Raw genomic sequence first — 19577 nt, 5'->3', positions numbered from 1 at the left:
AAGTATGCTACCTTGCATAGATGATATAAAAGAAAATAGTTCTCTCATTTTATAACAAACTTGAGCATAGCAACATGAACAGTGTACAAGGAAATTAGTAATTATCAATATGTTAAGCACATGTTGCAGTCCAATTACTGAATGAGGGTAAACCAGATTAAAATGGAACTATCTCATAGATGCCAAGAGTTCCTTCTCACTTGTAGCCACCACTCTAAATCTAGCTCACAAATTCATTGAGCTTGGTGCAGGTTGTATCCAGTAAAGAAAAAAAATAGCACTGCACTGATTTCACGACGATCATCAAGTGAAATATTGCCAATTTCTATATTCATGCCAATGAGCAAAGTAATTTAAAAAAATGTCAATGATTTCAGGACTAGCAGACTTTTCAAGCTGTGGGACATATTCCCATTAATATCGCAGCACCCCTTTCGTTTTTATTTCGAAAAAAGTACCATTGTATTATAAATGTTCCATTGAATCAAGTTTAAAAGGATCAGGAAACAGGGCCCAAGTGAGCTGACAAACGACAAAAAAAGCAAATGATCAGTTTTATTGCATATAACCACATTTCACTGATGACATTCAAGGAATAAATGTCTGCTCATTTAAAAAATCTGGACCTACAATAGAACTACAGTCTGAACATTGGAGCTGGAGACAATGTTCACAATGAAAACTCAATTATCACTATCCCTGTACCATGCTGAAGCAAAACAACATCATAGGGTAACAGTGTGAAAAGTTCAATATTCAAAAATTCCATACACTACCTTGCCTATTTATTTCATCCTGCAAAAGATCTTTCATTGCTGATTCTTCTGCAATATCAGATGGAATTTCACCCTCGCTATTCACAGCAGCAACATTAGCTCCATTATTTATCAAATACCTGCATAAAAGCAGAACGAAACTGTCAGTACATTTTATGTCCATTCTTTTTAAGTAAGGCATTCTGTAGAGGACAAATTGGTCTTGATGATCAGTCTTGATAAAGAGTTCCAGCCAAAAATGTTGGCCATTGTTTTTCTACCACCAGCAGGTTGCTTTTTGCTGGGCCAAATTAGTTAGCTGTCAGATGGCAAAATGCAACTAAATCCAGCTTGCAATTTGATAAAACATTTATCATTATCAAATGCAAACAGATTTTACAAATAACAAACATTTAATATTAAAGTTTACTACTTGAAACAATGTTTGTTTTATGATTTCACTTACCTGGGAATAAACAGAAACACTGCCTTTATCTCAGATTTGGTTTGAGTTCCAAAATTAAAAACTGCAAAGACTCCTCAAGTACTGTATTCAGATGAGCAAATCCCTCAGCAAGGGCTAAGTCCTGTGTGTTGTAATAATACCAAGTCCTTCAGAAATCTCCATAAACTCATTGAAGTAAAAGGAATGCCAAACTGATTGCTTTGATCATACACCACCAAACAAAATATATTGAAGATCTCAAACCTTCCTGAAGTAGTTCAGTAGCAGCTCCAACCAATCTGGACTTTTAAGCCACTCAGATTTACAGTATACAAATCTCCATTTATGGCGATTTGTCCAAGAATGAACAACATTTAGAATTACTTTTGTACATAGTTTAGCATCGAATTAAGAAATGCCATATTGCAAGTTAAATTAGGTCACAACATTTAAAATATTAAGCATTTGAAGGAAAGCCTGAACATGTTTCGCCCAAGGGAAAAAGCTGTTTTCATGCAACTGCATCTCAAATTAGCTGACCCAAAAGTCCAGTTCTATTGAATGACAGTTTTGGAACTCAAGGGTAAATCTAAACATATTGTAAAGAATCTTATATCACTGTTAAAATGTCCTTTACAATAATTTTACATGCATTACCCCATATAGCACAGATTTTTAATTACTAATATCTTAAAATACATCTGACAAAAATTCACAAATTTGTAACATTGTTAGGAAATACAGTGAGCATTTTACTTGCCACAATCAAGAATGTCTACTGGCTGGTACAGGGTATGTGAAATTTCCTGTTCCGTTTATCCACTTGGGAATATGAAATCTACAAGTATACAATTATTGCCATAATTTGGAAATGGCAGTCTTCAAACTTTCCTCCCTGCTAATCACTTAGTGCAAGGGTGTCAAACTCAAATTCACAGAGGGGCAAAATTAAAAACTTGAACTAAGTCGTGGGCCAAACTAAATATTTATTGAAAATTTTCAACAACATCTGCATGTTTTCTCTTCTTTCAACATATGTAATGTTAAACTTTTTCTTATTAAAATATGCGTTTAATAATAGTTTTGGTTAAACTCTTTCCAGAAGAAGCATTAACAAATGAGAAATAAAATATTCAATAAATAATATTTCTCTATAGCCTTTCTTTCTTTGGCTTGGCTTCGCGGGCGAAGATTTATGGAGGAGTAATGTCCACGTCAGCTGCAGGCTCATTTGTGGCTGACAAGTCCAATGCGAGACAGGCAGACACGGTTGCAGCGGTTACAAGTGAAAATTGGTTGGTTGGGGTTGGGTTTTTCTTCCTTTGTCTTTTGTCAGTGAGGTGGGCTCTGCGGTCTTCTTCAAAGTAGGTTGCTGCCCGCCGAACTGTGAGGTGCCAAGATGCACGGTTTGAGGCGATATCAGCCCACTGGCGGTGGTCAATGTGGCAGGCACCAAGAGATTTCTTTAGGCAGTCCTTGTACCTTTTCTTTGGTGCACCTCTGTCACGGTGGCCAGTGGAGAGCTTGCCATATAACACGATCTTGGGAAGGCGATGGTCCTCCATTCTGGAGACGTGACCTACCCAGCGCAGTTGGATCTTCAGCAGCGTGAATTCGATGCTGTCGGCCTCTGCCATCTCGAGTACTTCGATGTTAGGGATGAAGTCACTCCAATGAATGTTGAGGATGGAGCGGAGACAACGCTGGTGGAAGCGTTCTAGGAGCCGTAGGTGATGCCGGTAGAGGACCCATGATTCAGAGCCGAACAGAAGTGTGGGTATGACAACTGAATGTCATCTGTATACGCTAATCTTTGTGAGGTTTTTCAGTTGGTTGTTTTTCCAGACTCTTTTGTGTAGTCTTCCAAAGGCGCTATTTAGTCTTTAAGCTCCTTTTAAAAGTTTTTTTTTTCACAAGCCAATAAGTCAAAAAAAATAACAACTTGCTTCGACGACAAACAGGTTTGTCTTTTAAAATTATGAACATATAGTCTGCCTCCCACCTGTCTTGAAAGGTCCTGTTTTCTGTCTTTCGTTTGGCCATTTTTCGTAAGGGGTTTATTACACGTGAGTTGGGCGACAGGTCACAGATGCTGATGAAAGTAAAGAGAGGAGGTGGGGGCGATTAACAGGCTGACGGGCCGGCGCCAACGCATTTGCAAAGCATTCTGGGATTTGTAGTATTAGCTGTGCATGCGCTATACTGGCGTGGCAGCCAGCGGGCCAGCTCTAATACATATTTGATATGATCTTGCGGGCCAAATATAATTATATCACGGGCCAAATTTGGCCCGCGGGCCTGAGTTTGACATGTGTGCCTTAGTGTTTTCAAAAGAATTGTATTCAATGATACCAGAAAAAGTAGGCCTCGAGTACAAACCTAATCCCTACCAACATCTTGCACTCCATCTTCAAGAAATCAAGAGGGTCAAAGACATGGTAAATAGTTGTGTCTTTTCCAAGGGTAGGGGATTCTAAAATTAGAGGACATGGATTTAATGTAAAATCCCCATTATCTGGAATTCAAGTAACTCGCAGCCTCGAGAACAGGCAAAAAAAATTTGTGGAAAATAAATAAATAAACAAAACGGGAGTTTTAAAGTACCACCTCCTTGTGGTCAGTTCACCAAATCGCAGAACCACCAATTTCAAGCAACCAGCAAATACAGTTATCCGGCATCCTCCAATCCCTAAAGGTGCTGAATATTTTTGCGGGAGAGGGAGATTTATTGTAGTTAAATTATAATGCAGCACTGGCCACCAAAGAATCCACCCACAGTTTCTATTCCAATATACCTCTAAATGCTCAACTAGCAAAGCCTTTGACATGACAAGCCAGTCCTAGAAGGTCCAATTGCATTAGATCCAGGGTGAGCTGGCCTGGTTTAATGCAAAGTCCAACACCTCACTTGAATGCGTTGAATTCAATCTGCCATTCTTGATAGCAGACAGAGAGGCTTTATGGAGGCCTGTGACCAGTAGTGTTCCACAAGGATTAGTGCTGGGACAAATATTGTTTTATCATCTTTCATAATGACTTGGATGACAAAATAGGTTTGTGGACAACACCAAAATTAGTGGTTTAGTGGATGGTATGGAATGTTATCTTTCTAAATGAACTAGGAATGGCAGATGGAATGTAACTCGTTCAAATGAGATGTTGCACTTTGAATTAAACGAGGACAGGACTTGCATGGTGAATGGCAGGGTCCTGGAGTGTACTGTAGAACAGATTTGGGAGTACAGGTTAACAATTCCATGAAAATAGAAGCACAGTTAGACTGGGGGGTGAAGGCAGTGTTTGACATGCATGCCTTTGATCAGTCAGGGGATTGAGTGCAGGAGTTGGAATATCACGTTACAACTGTACATCATGTTGGTGAAGCCTCACTTAGAGTATTATGTGCAATTCTGGTTTCCCAGCTACAGAAAAGATTTTAAACAGAAGAGGGTGCAAAAACATTCACAAGAATGTTGCTGGGGGTTATTAGCTTGAATTACAAAGAGAGGTTAGATTTGCTGGTACTTTTCAACCTAGAGCAAAAGGGGCTAAAAGATAAGGGGGGGGGGAAAAGAGGAGAGAGAAATCATAAGGGGCATAGACAAGTTAAATAGTTGTGTCTTTTTCCAAGGGGAGGAGATTCTAAAATTAGATGACATGGATTTAATGTGAGAAGGAAAAGATCTAACAAGGACCTGAGGGATGCCTTCTTCACAGAGAAGGTGATGGGTATATGGAACAAGCTTCCAGAGGAAGCATTTAAAAGACATTTTGACATATACGTGGATAGGAAACTTTTAAAGAATGCAGGCAATGGGATTAGCTTAGTTGGCATGGACAAGTTAAATGAAGGCCCTGTTTTTATGCTGTGGAATTCATGACTAGTTTCTGCACCCCAATAAGGCCCACTCTAACCATCAGGATCAAATAACACACTTGAAAATGCCTGGAGCACATGCACACACAATATCTTTAAGGCAAATATTCCTGAACAATCAATCAGTGCATAACATACTCCAAGCCAACCCCTTAAAATCACTAAACACGAGGGCTCCTTCAACAACTCCCTTTCTTTTAATAAATTAATATTCAGCACGAGTTTGGATGGATAAAGGAAAGTAGATGTGTGGTTAATCCAAGTAACAATCATCAGTGCAGCCAATAAACCTTTGGTAACAACAGAACAATTGTCCTGTTGTGGCAAACTAATACATTAACCTAATTTAGCACAAGAAACTGCTAACAATTTCTAAAATGTCCATTCTTGTGCGATATATATACACACACATATGTTGTAACACTTTTCTCAAACATGCAACAGATTAAAGTTTCAAAATAAAACAACAAATTTATATTTGATATGGATACTGCCTTTCCAGATACAGTAAAACACAAGGGTTCTGACATCCGTGGGGATTGATAGATGCCGGACAAGTGAATTTCCTGGATGTTTGAGATAGCATGTTGCATGATTGGTGAACTAACTGCTAGGGGGTGCCAATTTAAACTTTTGTATATTTTTACCTATTTATTTTCTTTGATCATTTTTGCTGGTTTCTTGAGGCTGGCGGCTGTTTGGTTTCCGGATAACAAGGATTTTTACTGTACTCTGGTTTCAGATGTCAATTTCCTTTTATGTTTTTATCAGTTTCATTGTATAAATGTTACATGGGTACATGAGAAAATATATTAACAAATCTTATAGAATAGAGATGGTATTGTAACCTATGTACATTTAAAAAGTGAATCAAAAACATCAAACTACTATTCTACTTAGCTAACCCCACCTTACAGAAGCTATTGGCTTAACATGGACAGACCACTACTGATAATGAAAAAGAATAAGGAAACCAATAGGGTCATATATGAGAAAATAGATAATCTTACAAATTTTTAACATAATTGAGAAAAGAACCCCATAAAGAAACAAAATTAAGATTAATTTCAATAGTGTAACATCTAAGTTTTTTTCAAAGTCAGACATGCCATCATATCGGACAATCATCGAGTATGAGTGGGAGGGACAGCATCTTTCCACATCATTAAAATGGCCCTTCTTGTGATAAGGGAGGTGATGGCAACTACATGGGATTGTGAAGCAGTCAGAATTAAACCAGATGGTCCACTTATTCCAAAGAGAGCAATAAAAGGATGTGGAGTCAAACTAATATTAAAAACTAAAGACGAAGTATGAAATACCCCTTCCCAAAAATTGGAAGGAGAACATAACCAAGACTTATGGAACAGTGTACTTTCCTCAGTTATACATTTAGAAGAGAGATTAGAATAGAATTTAGCCAATTGAACTTTGGAACAGTGGGACCAGTGCACTATCTTAAATTATAATAATGAATGTCTAGCACAAAGAGAGGATGAATGCCCTCGTTTCAGAGTAGAATTCTATGTAGTTTCAGAAAATGGCTATTGAAAATCTTGTTCCAGAGTTTGTTTTTTTAAATTCTGACCAGGGAACTGTCCCTAGAATTTAAAAGTAATTAATAAAACCCTCATAATTAGGTTGAAAATTATAAATCATCCCTATCATATTAGGTTCCAAGTCTTCGGGGAGCTTCAAAATTGAAAAATTGATAATGTTAATTTCCAAATGATTAATTTTGACCTTCAAAAATGGTTCATGGACTGTCAAGAATGAGATTACTGAGTACCTGGAGGTGCATGACAAGGCAGGCAAAAGTCAGCATGACTTCCACAAGGGAAAATGTTGACTGACAAATTAACTGCAATTTTTTGAAGAAACCACAGGCAGGCTAGACAAAGGATATGCAGTGGATGTTGTATATTTGGACTTTCAAAAGGCTTTTGACAAGGTGCCGCACCTGAGGTTGCTTCACAAAATGATGGGAGAGCCCATGGAATTACAGGAAAGATAATAGCATGGGTAGAACATTGGGTGATCAGCAGGAAACAAATAGTAGGTATAAAGATGCTACTGGTTTGTCTACCGGTTACCAGTGGTGTTCCGCAGGGGTCAATGTTGGGACCACTTCTTTTTACGCTGTATATTAATGATTTGGATTGTGGAAAAAATGGCTTTGTGCCTAAGTTTACAGATGATACAAAGAATGGTGGCGGGGCAGGTAGTGAGGAGGAAGCTGAGAGATTGCGGAGACTTAAGGTGTCCGCCATAATATTTGAGACAAAGACACTTTTTTCCCCCCGTGCTCCAGTTTTAAAATTGTAATCAAACAATTGACATGTAATTAAAGTTCACATTCAAGATTATTTGTATACATTTTGGTTTGACCATGTAGAAATAACAGCATTTTTATTTATAGACACACACACACACACACACACACACACACACACTCCCCTCATTTCAAGACATCATAATGTTTGGGACATTTAGCTTGTCATGTATTTGAGTACAGGTGCTCCTCAACTTACAATGGGATTGCTTTCCGGCAAACCATTGCAAGTCGAAAAAGAATACCGCACCTACCATTTTTTATAATATATTGAATTCCTTTATTCCACACTGGAAAAAAAAATTGATGTGCATAACTGAAAGCACACTAGGCATAAAGAATGTTTAAAGCATTAACTAAAACGAATTGCTGGATGGTACGAATTTAGAGAGAGAGAGAGAGAGAGAGAGAGAGAGAGAGAGAGAGAGAGAGAGCGCTTTTTTTCTGCAGTGGTTTTTGGAGGCTGTATCAACAAGCTGGCAGCTTGTTTAAACCCCATTTTGAAGATGGGTTATGAGTTCTGAGTTCAGCCTGATGAAAACCCTTGTGATCCATACAAGAGGAAATGGCTGGCTAGAATGTTTCACCTAAAATAAGGAAAACAAGAAGAACTCTGTGGTGACCTGCAGAAAAGATGTTATCATTTGGAAAACCCTGATGGGGCAAGGTTCTTCGGCAAGACACTGATGTGGGCGATTGGAGGGAATCAGTTTGTGTGTCTCCAACGAGCAACAAATCTCTCTCTGAAACCAACAAGGAACTTTAAGTAGTAACCAATTACCTTTAATCACCAGAGTTTGGTGAAAACTCATAAATGTTAAATTCTGTGCACAGTACAAAATTGGGAGAGTGAGAAGTGAGATTGGACTGTGAAGCAAAGAACTTTTCTGAGCTTATACACATTACATACAGTTGCACTTAGAATAAGTTAATAGCAATAAGTTAAAGTTTGATCCTGTTTTTATGTTTAAAGAAAATTAAAAGTTACTTTTGTTGAAGTAACCATTTGTCTTGGTGAAATTCTATTGCTGCTAGGTTTTGGGGTCCTCTGAGTCTGTAACAAACCTTTTCTGGTTCTCACTTAAACAGAACCACTTTCAAGCCCCATTGCTACTAAATGATATCCCTCCCAGTCTGCATCACAGACTGGACATTTGGTTTCAGTGACCATCCTTGCTCTGCCTGCTGCAATATCAGGGACTTCCCAGGGGCCAAACATTTAAATTCAACATTCCATTTCTGTGCCAACGAGTCTGCCCAAGGCAAGACCACCCACAAATTGGGGGAAATGCAACGCTCCTTCAGGGACCAGCCACCCAGTCGACTGCTGTTGGCTCCGCAGGGCTTTGAACTGCCCGTTGGGGAGCCAACTGTGGGTTTTAGTTGAAATCCCACAGCCGCAGGTCTGCGCTCAAGCTGGTGGCGCCTATTAACCATCAGTAGCCACAAGAGGCTGCAGAGTCTGGGAAAGCGAAGGACTGGAGGATGGGAAGATCACACCCTGTCTGAGAATGAAAAGTAGAGGAGATGACCTGTGGGGACAGTGACCAGTGAGGGTCTGTGACTGAGGGACCAGGAAATGCAGCAGGCTGCTGGCAACCTGCTGGAAGAGGAACCCATGGAAGCTGTGGCTGTTGGGAGACTCATGCCAGGCTGCAGGCGACTGGCTCGAGGCGTATAAGGTTTCGGAACTGGGATACAAGGATGTGCCAAGAGTGCTGAAGGGCTCTTGATCTGGAGCTCAGGTTGCTAATGGTTTGGATTGGACTGTGTGGCTGTGGGGGACTGCAGAAGCACTGGAGGTGAAGTTATTGACTCTCAGTGACTCTTGGGGGACCATCTTCTGCTTCTCTCTCTGTGACTGTAAGACCGACTGTAAGAAGTACTTACGCAATTCCTGACAGTGGTGAATTTGTCTGCTTACAGCAGGCAAAAAGAAATTTGTTTTAATATGACACTGTTTAATTACTATGATAATAAATTGAATCATGAATATTCCATCGGGGCTCTATCCAACCAGATGACATGGGCTTCTCCAGTTTTTGTTGAGTCCCTCCTGTCTCTCCCTCCCCCTTTCCCTATTCCTCTCTCTCCTTTACTCCAGCTCCCCACCTTTTCTCTCCATTCAGAGCACAAACCCTCCCCGGTCTTTTCCCAGCTTTCTCTTCTACCTCTCAACCACATCTACCTCTTTTTACTTATAGGGAGCCTGTGCTCCCCAATACCCCCACCCTCAATCTCTTCTTCCCTCCTCTCCTCCACCCACCTTTGTATTCAGTGGCCTGCCTGCTTTCTGCTCATTCCTTGAAGTGCTCAGGTCCAAATCATTGGTTATTCACCTTTGCTTCGTAGTCACTCCATGGCCTGCTGAGTTTCTCCAGCTCTTTGATGTATTGCAGTAAGTCGACAGACTTTCCTGTTTGGCTCCCCTGAGCATTAATGCATCTGATGCAGATTTTCTGTGAAAAATATACATCTTTACTGGATGCTTGTTGATATATAGAGAATATACAACGTTCCAAGGAGTGAACTAGTCAGTAACTGTATAATTTGAATCAATAGTGTTTTCTCCAGGTGAACAGCTGACAATGAAGAGGAAATCTCTCTTTGTTAATGTGCAGCAGGGCACGATGAAATGAGAAGGCAGGTTGAATATGTGGAGGGTTTTACACTGACTTCAGGCTTTCAATAATCCATTCCCAAACTAAAAATTCCTGCTTCAATGGACAATATTACCAGATATTCTTCTTTGGGTTGGCTTCGCGGACGAAGATTTATGGAGGGGTAATGTCCACGTCAGCTGCAGGCTCGTTGGTGGCTGACAAGTCCGATGCGGGACAGGCAGACACGGTTGCAGGGGAAAATTGGTGGGTTGGGGTTGGGTGTTGGGTTTTTCCTCCTTTGCCTTTTGTCAGTGAGGTGGGCTCTGCGGTCTTCTTCAAAGGAGGCTGCTGCCCGCCAAACTGTGAGGCGCCAAGATGCACGGTTTGAGGCGTTATCAGCCCACTGGCGGTGGTCAATGTGGCAGGCACCAAGAGATTTCTTTAGGCAGTCCTTGTACCTTTTCTTTGGTGCACCTCTGTCACAGTGGCCAGTGGAGAGCTCGCCATATAACACGATCTTGGGAAGGCGATGGTCCTCCATTCTGGATATCAAAATCCACAGGTGGGAGTGTATTTGGATATTACAATAAACACCACTGCCATTCCCCCATTTCCATGCAATATTTTCTTCATGTCATTTTAATTTTTTGCTCACCGACTCTTGACACTAAATGGTTTCTCTTCAGTTAGTGCATCTAACACATTGACCTTAAAGCTTTTTAAACTGCCTATTCAATTTTTCTGCCCCAAAAAGGGGCAGAAAGACTTCACTTCCTTCAAGTGTGGAGGTTAGAATTAGTTACATTTCAAGTGGAGTCAAAATCATGTTCCATCTCGCTTTAATAACAATTTCATGCTTTGTTATGCCTCAGCAAATCTGAAATTATCTTGTCTTCAGTTTGAACACAAATCTTCCGATTTTTTTTAAGGAAGCAAACCTTTTGAAAAAAATTGTCCAGTGTAATCAGACTGTTAACCAATCTACATTTGGAGGTGATTCCAGTGAAATATAGCAGTGTTAGGGTGTGGGTCTGAACTCTTATCACTGAGCACAAATAATCTTTTCACATGTGGCAGCAGGTCGTTGCTTCTTGGCTGCTAATCTGTTCAAACTCAATGGTTCTGACTGCTACTAATGAAATTGGGAAGGATATGGTACAACAGGGATGAAAGGGGACTTTGCAGGTGAAAGAGAATTGGGACAGATGGGAAACTTTTGAGCATAACTTTAGTGTTCAAGTCATAAAGTTAATTATATTTTGCAATTATAATCTAATTATGAAGGAAAACATTTTTCCATTGGGTGATTTGAATTGGAAGCTACAATTTTCAACTGGATCATTTTAAAATACAGGTTCACGATCCTTTATCCGGAACCCTTGGGGTGGGGACAGTGGGTTCCGAATTTTGGATTTTTCCAGATTTCGGAATGCCCACCTGAATTGTGCTGCCATATCCACCCCCACCCCCTTCCGGTCCCTCGGCCTCCGGACTCGCACTACCGCCTCTCTCCCCACTTGCCGGATTTTGGAGCTTGCCGGATTTTGGAGCTTTCCGGATTTTAGATGTCCAGATAAAGGATCATGTACCTGTACTAGTATTTGCTGGGTTTTTTTTTTAATTGACTTTTTAAAGTAATTAAACAGATGCAATTATTTATAAAAGCTTACCCAGATTGAATTCTACTTGATTCTAATTAACAGATTTTTATTTCACATTTTTTGAAGAAAGGTGAAATGTTTATAAAACTCTAGTCCATTCATACCTTTGATTCAGATAACACACAGATCGTAGTTGCAAGACCTTGGATGCATCTCATCTGACCATGTGACTGAGTCCCATCAAATTCCATCAACACTTTTGCACCTCCTCTTGATCTACTTCAAGTTCTCCATCTCAGCAAGCTCATTTTATCAAACTAAGGCAATTAATTCCTTGATAAACAATGTCATAATTTAACCCTTTGTAAGACATCTTTCTACCTCCAGCAACAGACCTCCACATTGGTCTCTAATAATTTGCATTACTCATCCAGTAACCTTCCTGTGAAACTCTAAATATACATGCAGAAAATATTCAGGCTCCCTTTTAGGTATGCCACAGGAGAAACATGATCATAAATAGCTGGTTTGGAAGGCCAGACAACCAACTTATCTCTTGGAAGTACGATGTAAATTGTTGCCATTCCATAAACGTAGCCACAATATAATGGGACCTATCAAGCTTCCAAATAATACCTGCAGATTAAAATTCTTCCATGCCAAATTACAACAAAGTTAGCATAGTGGTTAGTGCAATGCTGTTACAGTGCCAGCAAATGGGGTTCGAATACAGTGCTTTCTGTGAAGAATTTGTATGTTATCCCCATGTCTATGTGGATTTCCTCCTACCATTCAAAATGTGCAGAGGTTGTAGGTCAATTGGGTGTAATTGGATGGCACTGACTCATGGGCCGAAGAGGGCTGTTACCGTGCTATATGTCTACGTTTAAATTTTAAGCATGATTTGAAGACTCATGGCATTAACTAATTATAAAAAACTTCAATAGCCAGATTGGGACGCTTTATTATATCAGCCGTTGATTAACATTCTGTACTTGTAACTCAAAAATTTAGCAACATTTCCATAATGAGACCCGCTGTTAGGCCAGCTTTGGTCGTTTACACTGAAACGAGCAAATCTGGCATGTTTTCTGAGTCAGTGTGTCTTTTCACCCAGAAAGCAGGCATTCCATGAGCAAGAGGTAGGATGTGTAACTCAACAGCGTCGGCATCTAGTGTCACATATAAATTATCGTATTTGACGGCATTGTTAGAATATATTTCCCTGGTCTTGTATGCGAGGTTGAAATTAGGGTGATAATGGTGAGTAACGCCAACAGTAACTCTGTTGGACCCTGCACTGGTCATTGTTATGTTGAGAAAGTGTCAGGTTCGAGAAAGAGAGGTGTCTGGACACAAAGGTTTGCAATCAAACATAACTTTTATTAACACACAATTAATAGAAGAGCGTGGGAAAATCGTAGCAAGAATAAAACTCACTGGGCAAAATTTAATAAAACATACGCGCACAATGTATAAAAGAGCATGGTAAAATCCATTGTAAGTACTGATCTATAGCAGTGAATTTCAAACTTTTTCTTTCCACTCACATGCCACCTTAAGTAATCCCTTACTAATCACTGCTATCATTGGGGGCTGGTGTTGGGCTGTCAGGGGAGGAGTGGGCAGTGGTCTTCAGACTATTCAAACGGAGGACAAGCCCACAGACCAGCTTGCTTACAGCACAGGGTGACAAGAGACACCAAGGGACAGCTGAGAGCAGGACGGTGGGATCAGTTTGGGGCTGGTCTTTTATCACAATGCCACTTACCAACACTAAACTCCTCTCCTTTAACATCTAAAGAACTGTCAGTGACTCTCTTGAATACATTCAGTAACTGAGCATTCATACCCTCCTTCTGTAGAGTCCAGATTCAGTACCCTATCATAAATACTTTTCATCTTATTCATGAATGATCAAGCCCTATTTTGAAAGGCCAACAGTTACCCCATATCTGTCCTGTCAACACCATGAATTATGAACTTAAACTAAATCATCTCTCATTCTCCTCCCAGCAACACATCAGTGCTTCACCCACTAAATGAAACAGTGTGTCTATTTCACCAATTCAACACCAGCTCATTTCATCTCCAGCCATTTCATCTACTGCTCATTTCAGACATCTGCATTTATGGAAGCATGCATAGACATCTGCGTTGGGCTAAACCCCAAGTGCCTGCCTAGTGAACTACTTGCTCTCAATCAGATCGATTTGCCTTTTACCTTTGTCTATATAATTGCAGCTCAATCTAGCAGACCTAGTGTCAAATCAGTGATGTACTGGGAATGATACGTTGCTGGGTTGGTGCTGGACGCAGCCACAATTTGCCATCGTCTTCACCTCTCTCCATGAGCGGCTGAGCGCGGGTCGCTGGGCCGAGCATGGGGTCGCGGGCTCACAGAGAGGATGGAAGTAAAAGGGTGGAAAGATATTCCAAACAAGGTCTTTCCTTGACAGAACAATTCTCAAACCAGCAATGGTTGGCAAGCTGAAAGCATCAAGAGACTAAAAATAGCAAAGTCACAACTCAAAAGCTTATTTTCATTTAATATGAGATTAAACAAGACACAAATATGCTGGGAAAACTTGGCAGGTAAGCATCATTTACAGGAAGTAAAAGGTAATCAATGATTTGCACCTACATCCTTTGTTAAGAATCTAGAAAAACAGTAAACTCCTCACTTGGTTAGGGTTGTGGGGGTGGGGGGGGGGGGGGGGGGCGGAGAAGAGAAGTGGATGGAAAAAGGGAAGGAGCACAGGTTAACAGGCAAGAGGGTAATAGGTGCATAACAGGTGGAAGGGCAGAAGACAAAGCCTAGTTGATAGATGCCAAAGGGTTAAGGGTAGCTCTCTGATAGAAGGGAAAGAGAGCTAGAGAAAAGGAGGCAGATGGGGTTGTTAATGGAAATTGTAGAATTCACCTGATCTACAGGTGGCCTCAATTTGGCAGTACGAGGCCATGGACAGACATGTTGGTGTGGTATGTGGAATTAAAACTGCTGTCCACTGTGAGGTCCTTGCTGTTGTGACAGAGAAAGGGAAAACGCTCAACAAAATTATCTTCCAGTCTACGTCCAGACTCCCAGATGTTAATATAGCCACAATGGGAGTAAATAACTCCTACAGATTCCCAAGTGCCATTTTATTGAAAATTACCCAAATACTATTTACCCAAATACAGATTTCATAAATCTTGAGTATTTGAGATGCAAGATCATATGTTTAAGGAGATTACATGTAAGCATATTTGCATACAAATTCCTAGCATCTGTGTGAATGACAAAGGGAAAAACAATGATATAATCTATTAATTTCCAGGAAGAATTAAGAGTCTAAATTGACTACTGTTGTTCTCATGTCACTTGGGTTAGAAGCAATAAAGAGAAAATACTAAAGTACCTTGCATCTCATTGATTTATTTTTCCTTCCAACATGCAAGCTGTCATATGTGACCATCCACTTACTCTGCTATGTTTATATATCCACAAGATGCCACAGCATGCAGTGGGGTCCAGCCCTCATTATCTGGTTGATTAGTGTCTGCAGAGTGCTCCACCAAAAACTTTACCATTTCGAGGTTCTCATCAATGCAGGCCTAAAAAGAAAAAAAAAAGTTTTGTCATCAAATAACAACATCAAATAGGAATAATAAACTTGTGCCACGTGTCCTTCCATCTCCCAAAACTGGCTCAAACCAAAAATTACTTGAAGTGCAAACAATATAGTGACATAAATATGTTTTTAATCAATTAAATGGTTAACAATATAAATAACAATGACTATCTTTTCTAACCAGATAACAATTCAAGATGCAGAATTACTAATGGCTTTTTAAAAAAAAATCAAGAACATCAAGATCTAATGTCCTGTCCGCGTGTGCTTGGATTCTCCCACCAGATTGTCAAAAATAGTGTATTTTGATTCTTTCTTTCTTTGGCTTGGCGGACGAAGATTTATGGAGGGGGTAAACGTCCACGTCAGCTGCAGGCTCGATTGTGGCTGACAAGTCCGATGCGGGACAGGCAGACACGAAATCACATAGTGAAATAATGTACAAGATCAACCCATCATCTTATCCATCCAGATAACTACTGTTCATCAAGATCTTAAGAATTTCAAAACTAATCATCTTTTAATTTTATCAGCACAAAATGACAACAAATTGCTCAGCATATGAGAAACTTTGATAAAATATTAAACTCTTGATTCAAAATCAATGCAACAGCTGCTCAGGTAATGAAATTCATCTTGACACAATAAACCATGTAAAATTTGAGAATCTTAATGGGATTTGTTCTCCCAGAATTCATGTGGAAAGTAAACAATAATATCTTCAACTCTCATTTTTTTGATGCATATACAGGTGATACAGCTTCACATTTCATAAAATTCCAATGTGGATATTTTCTTGGAATGCATTGCACCATTACCCCATGCATAACATGTGGGGCAGGGTGTCACTTGTATTAATAATTTACTTTCTCTAGAAGATCATCTTAAAACAGTAAAAATTTTCATTTAGAATATAGTGAAACTTTGGACACCCATTTGTCACCATCTAAATTAGAGCTTGATGTCCTTTAAATTTACCATTATTCCAAGATATGTCAAGTAGAATAAGTCCTTCTGAAATCCTATTCCTTCTATCTTATCAGCTGGCAACAAGATTTGTTAAATTAAATACCATCACTCATAAGAACTACAATCTAAATTGTAAAACCCTTCATGAATAACAAATGGTCAATGATTAAAAATGTTTCAATAATGATTCATCAGATTTTAAAAGAGAGATAAATCCATTCAATTCCAACTACTATGTTTATCACAATTGTCAATGGCAACAGTATTTTACTGAAGACAACATCAAGGCTGGCTTGGTGAAATGCAAAATTTACAGGCCTAAATTTCTTTGTATTCAGCAACGGGACCCAACAGGATTTCCGCACTCTACACTTGCAGGGAATTTACAATAAAACAAACTTCGACACAAATAGAAATGATTAGCTTTAATGGTTTTTAAATTGCAACCAATTACAAAATTATTACTCCATCACAGAAAGATCTTCTCCATGCATTGGCAACTTGACCCTTAAAATATTGAAATGCTTTCCTGACCAGCATCCAAGTTCACTGAATTCAGTGTCAATTTTAAGTAGAGTACAACTCCGATTACCCGAAGTGGTTGGATAAACTTTATTTCAGAAAACTGGTCATTTTTTTTTTAAAAAAACAGCCCAGTACGAACAGCAAATCACATATCAATATTTAAACAACAGCGATGGCTTTTAAAGCATTAAAATAATGTTTAATTCTCACTAATAATATTCTTAACAAGACCTCCCAACCACAGCAATCCCGGATGCATACCCACCTTGCCACTGATCCCTGGCAAGATCACACTGGACCAAGAAAAACCAGTTCTGTGCACCCTTTCACATTACCAACTCCAATGTGAGGTCCTGAGTGACGTATTACGTACTCGCAGGCAGTGAATGCTTTGTTCTACAAGATAACCCACACCTCACTCCAGTCACTCATTCTCCAGGTAGGGTTGGGTAGGATGTATGGGGTGTGTGCATGTGTTAGGAATAAGAAAACAGATTTGATGGGTCTTAAATGCAAGGACTCTGAACACTTTTGTAATAAATGATTTTTTTTTAAACATGGGTGTGGGAAAATGGTAATGGGGATAACACACGTGCAGTTTATAAGCAAGCTTGGCAAAGTGGTAGCAGAAGTAAAACACGGGGGTGGGAAAGTCGCACTGACAATGAAACATACATGTACAATTTATAGCGAGTGTGGGAAAATGGCAGCGGAAATAAAACCCATGGGAAAAATCACAATTAAACACACGCACACAATCTATAGACAAACGTAGGAAAATCATACTGGTAATTAAACATGCGCGTAAAAAGGTATTTTGCGCCCAACTATCAGAACTGCTAGAAGTAATTGAGGATTTTTTTTAACTCCATACCACAAACGTTCAATTTGGTTAACAGCATGTGGACTGTTTGTAGTCATTCCGACAAGTTTTTGCTGTTCTCATTCTGTACTCTTTCCATAAGTTAGTTAACAGTGTTCTCTGCTGTGATCTTACCTTTATTCTCTTTCCATTCCCTGCCTCTTTAAGAGCCTTCCACTCACCCAAGAACATCAGCATGTCACTAATGGGACCAGGCATATCTATTCTCCCATTCACATTGGAGCCGATTTGAAGCAGATCGGCTATGATACTACCTCCCTAAGCAGGTAATTTCCGGAGCCCCATACCAGTTTGGGAGCATTCACACAGGTAAATTGCTGGTTAATTACTGGTTTCAAGTGCCAGTGTGAAAGGGGCTTTTATCTCTTATTCAAAAACATCAATTTTACATTTCCTGAGATTATCAAATAGAATCAGAGAAATCTATCTTGTTCATCAGTCTGCAACCCACTGTTGATGATGAACTAGACAAGGATTTTCACACATTTGGAGAAATAAAACATCATTGATGAATTGCCAGATTAATCTGATTCTCAAAAATAATGAACTTCACTGCATTTTAATCCTATCCCAGACTTCTGGATCGTGAGTAATGATTTTCAATTAAGCCATCTTATTGCATTCCAAATAAACAAATATTGACATTATATTCAGGAATCTTTGTCAAGAACATTATCCAAAGCAAAGCTTTAGAAATGCAATTAAATTTAGAAGAGGCACTTGTGGCTGTAGATCACAATGATATTCTTATTTCCTTGACAACTCTATAGATAATGCATAAATATGGTGGATGATTTTTTTCTTTCAATTCTGAAAAGGCAATCTAGAAATACAAGTTTATAGATATACAAAATTAAATACATGGGTCATTAAATTTAACTAAAACATAGAACCTTACTCACAAATTTTAGAACCTTCACAAACTGAGAGTCAAGATTACAATACAGTATTACAAAATTTGCAAAACTGATTTGCAAAGCCTAGTGACCCAGCAGAGTACATAAAACCACTATGTAGCCATGAAATTAATTTTTTTTTTAAATATAATTTCAGTAGGAGAGGGATTAACACTCTTTAATATTCTAGAGCATCACCCAACTTCTGGCAACAAATGGAAACTGAATAAAGTCATTGTGCACAAGTTTCTTCATTCATCATGGAGTCAATTGTACTTTGTATGCTGTCACAAGAGTTGATTAGTTCATTCAGCTCTGACTGCAACCTAATTGTGTGCACCTCTCAGGCTCTGGGATGCTTAATCAGAAAGCAGAACTGGTCTCCATTAGCCACGAAGAGACCAGCCAAATATGCTAACACTTCTCATGCAAAATCAACTGCAATGGAATTCACTCAATTGTCTATTTTTAAGAACGGTATTCAAGAAATACATATGGCAGAGAGAACACTAATTGGTGAGAAATATGTTAAACTACAAAAATGATACAAATATCTGCAAAAGCTCCAAGTTAGAACATCATCAATACTACCTGTATGTGCATTATACAATAAATTAGCAGATATACTTTAATTCTAATGAAAACATATTGTAGGCGATTCCTTGTAAATTAGCAGAATTCTAATCACTGATATTATTAGCAAAATACCCTGCTTATTATACATAGTGAGAGTACAAATTATTTTCTTTTCCAACAATAATAATCCTTTATGTCCTTCGCCATGATCAGCACAGTAGCAGAACATTTTCATGTTAAACACATCTTCAATTACCTCAAGGTAATTGAGATTCAATGGCATTTACACCAACTCCTTTAGAATCAGCCCAGACATGAAATCTAAAGAGGGATGCAAATGAATCTTTCAGTTTTAAACTCTAACCATTTAAAACTTAGCTTGAATATGAAAAAAAGAGTAGCATGTATTAAACTGGGATTTTAGTGGCATTATGTTCTGTAAAATTAAAATCTTTGACCTCCCATAGTCAAAGAATACAGGCTATTCTCCCAAGTTATCAT

The 19577-nt window shown here is 39.1% G+C and overlaps 1 protein-coding gene across 5 annotated transcripts in view; it reads right to left on the bottom strand.

Moving 5' to 3' along the window:
* The window catches only part of LOC138765024 (protein phosphatase 1 regulatory subunit 12A-like), a 207937-nt gene that overhangs the window by 129744 nt on the left and 58616 nt on the right, over positions 1 to 19577 (bottom strand). For 4 of the 5 annotated variants that reach the window (XM_069941647.1, XM_069941649.1, XM_069941651.1 and 1 more), the window contains exons 2-3: positions 15080 to 15210; positions 777 to 895 (exon numbers count right to left, since the gene is read on the bottom strand). In XM_069941647.1, the coding sequence (XP_069797748.1) occupies positions 777 to 895; positions 15080 to 15210 (250 nt within the window). Of the gene's footprint in view, positions 1 to 776; positions 896 to 15079; positions 15211 to 19577 lie in introns of those variants that run through there. The other variant, XM_069941650.1, reaches the window with a different exon arrangement.

This window comes from Narcine bancroftii, chromosome 5 (genome assembly GCF_036971445.1).
Source record: "Narcine bancroftii isolate sNarBan1 chromosome 5, sNarBan1.hap1, whole genome shotgun sequence".
NCBI classification, from domain to species: Eukaryota; Metazoa; Chordata; class Chondrichthyes; order Torpediniformes; family Narcinidae; genus Narcine; species Narcine bancroftii.
Note: the sequence above shows the minus strand (reverse complement) of the source record. Positions and strands in the feature narration are given on the sequence as shown.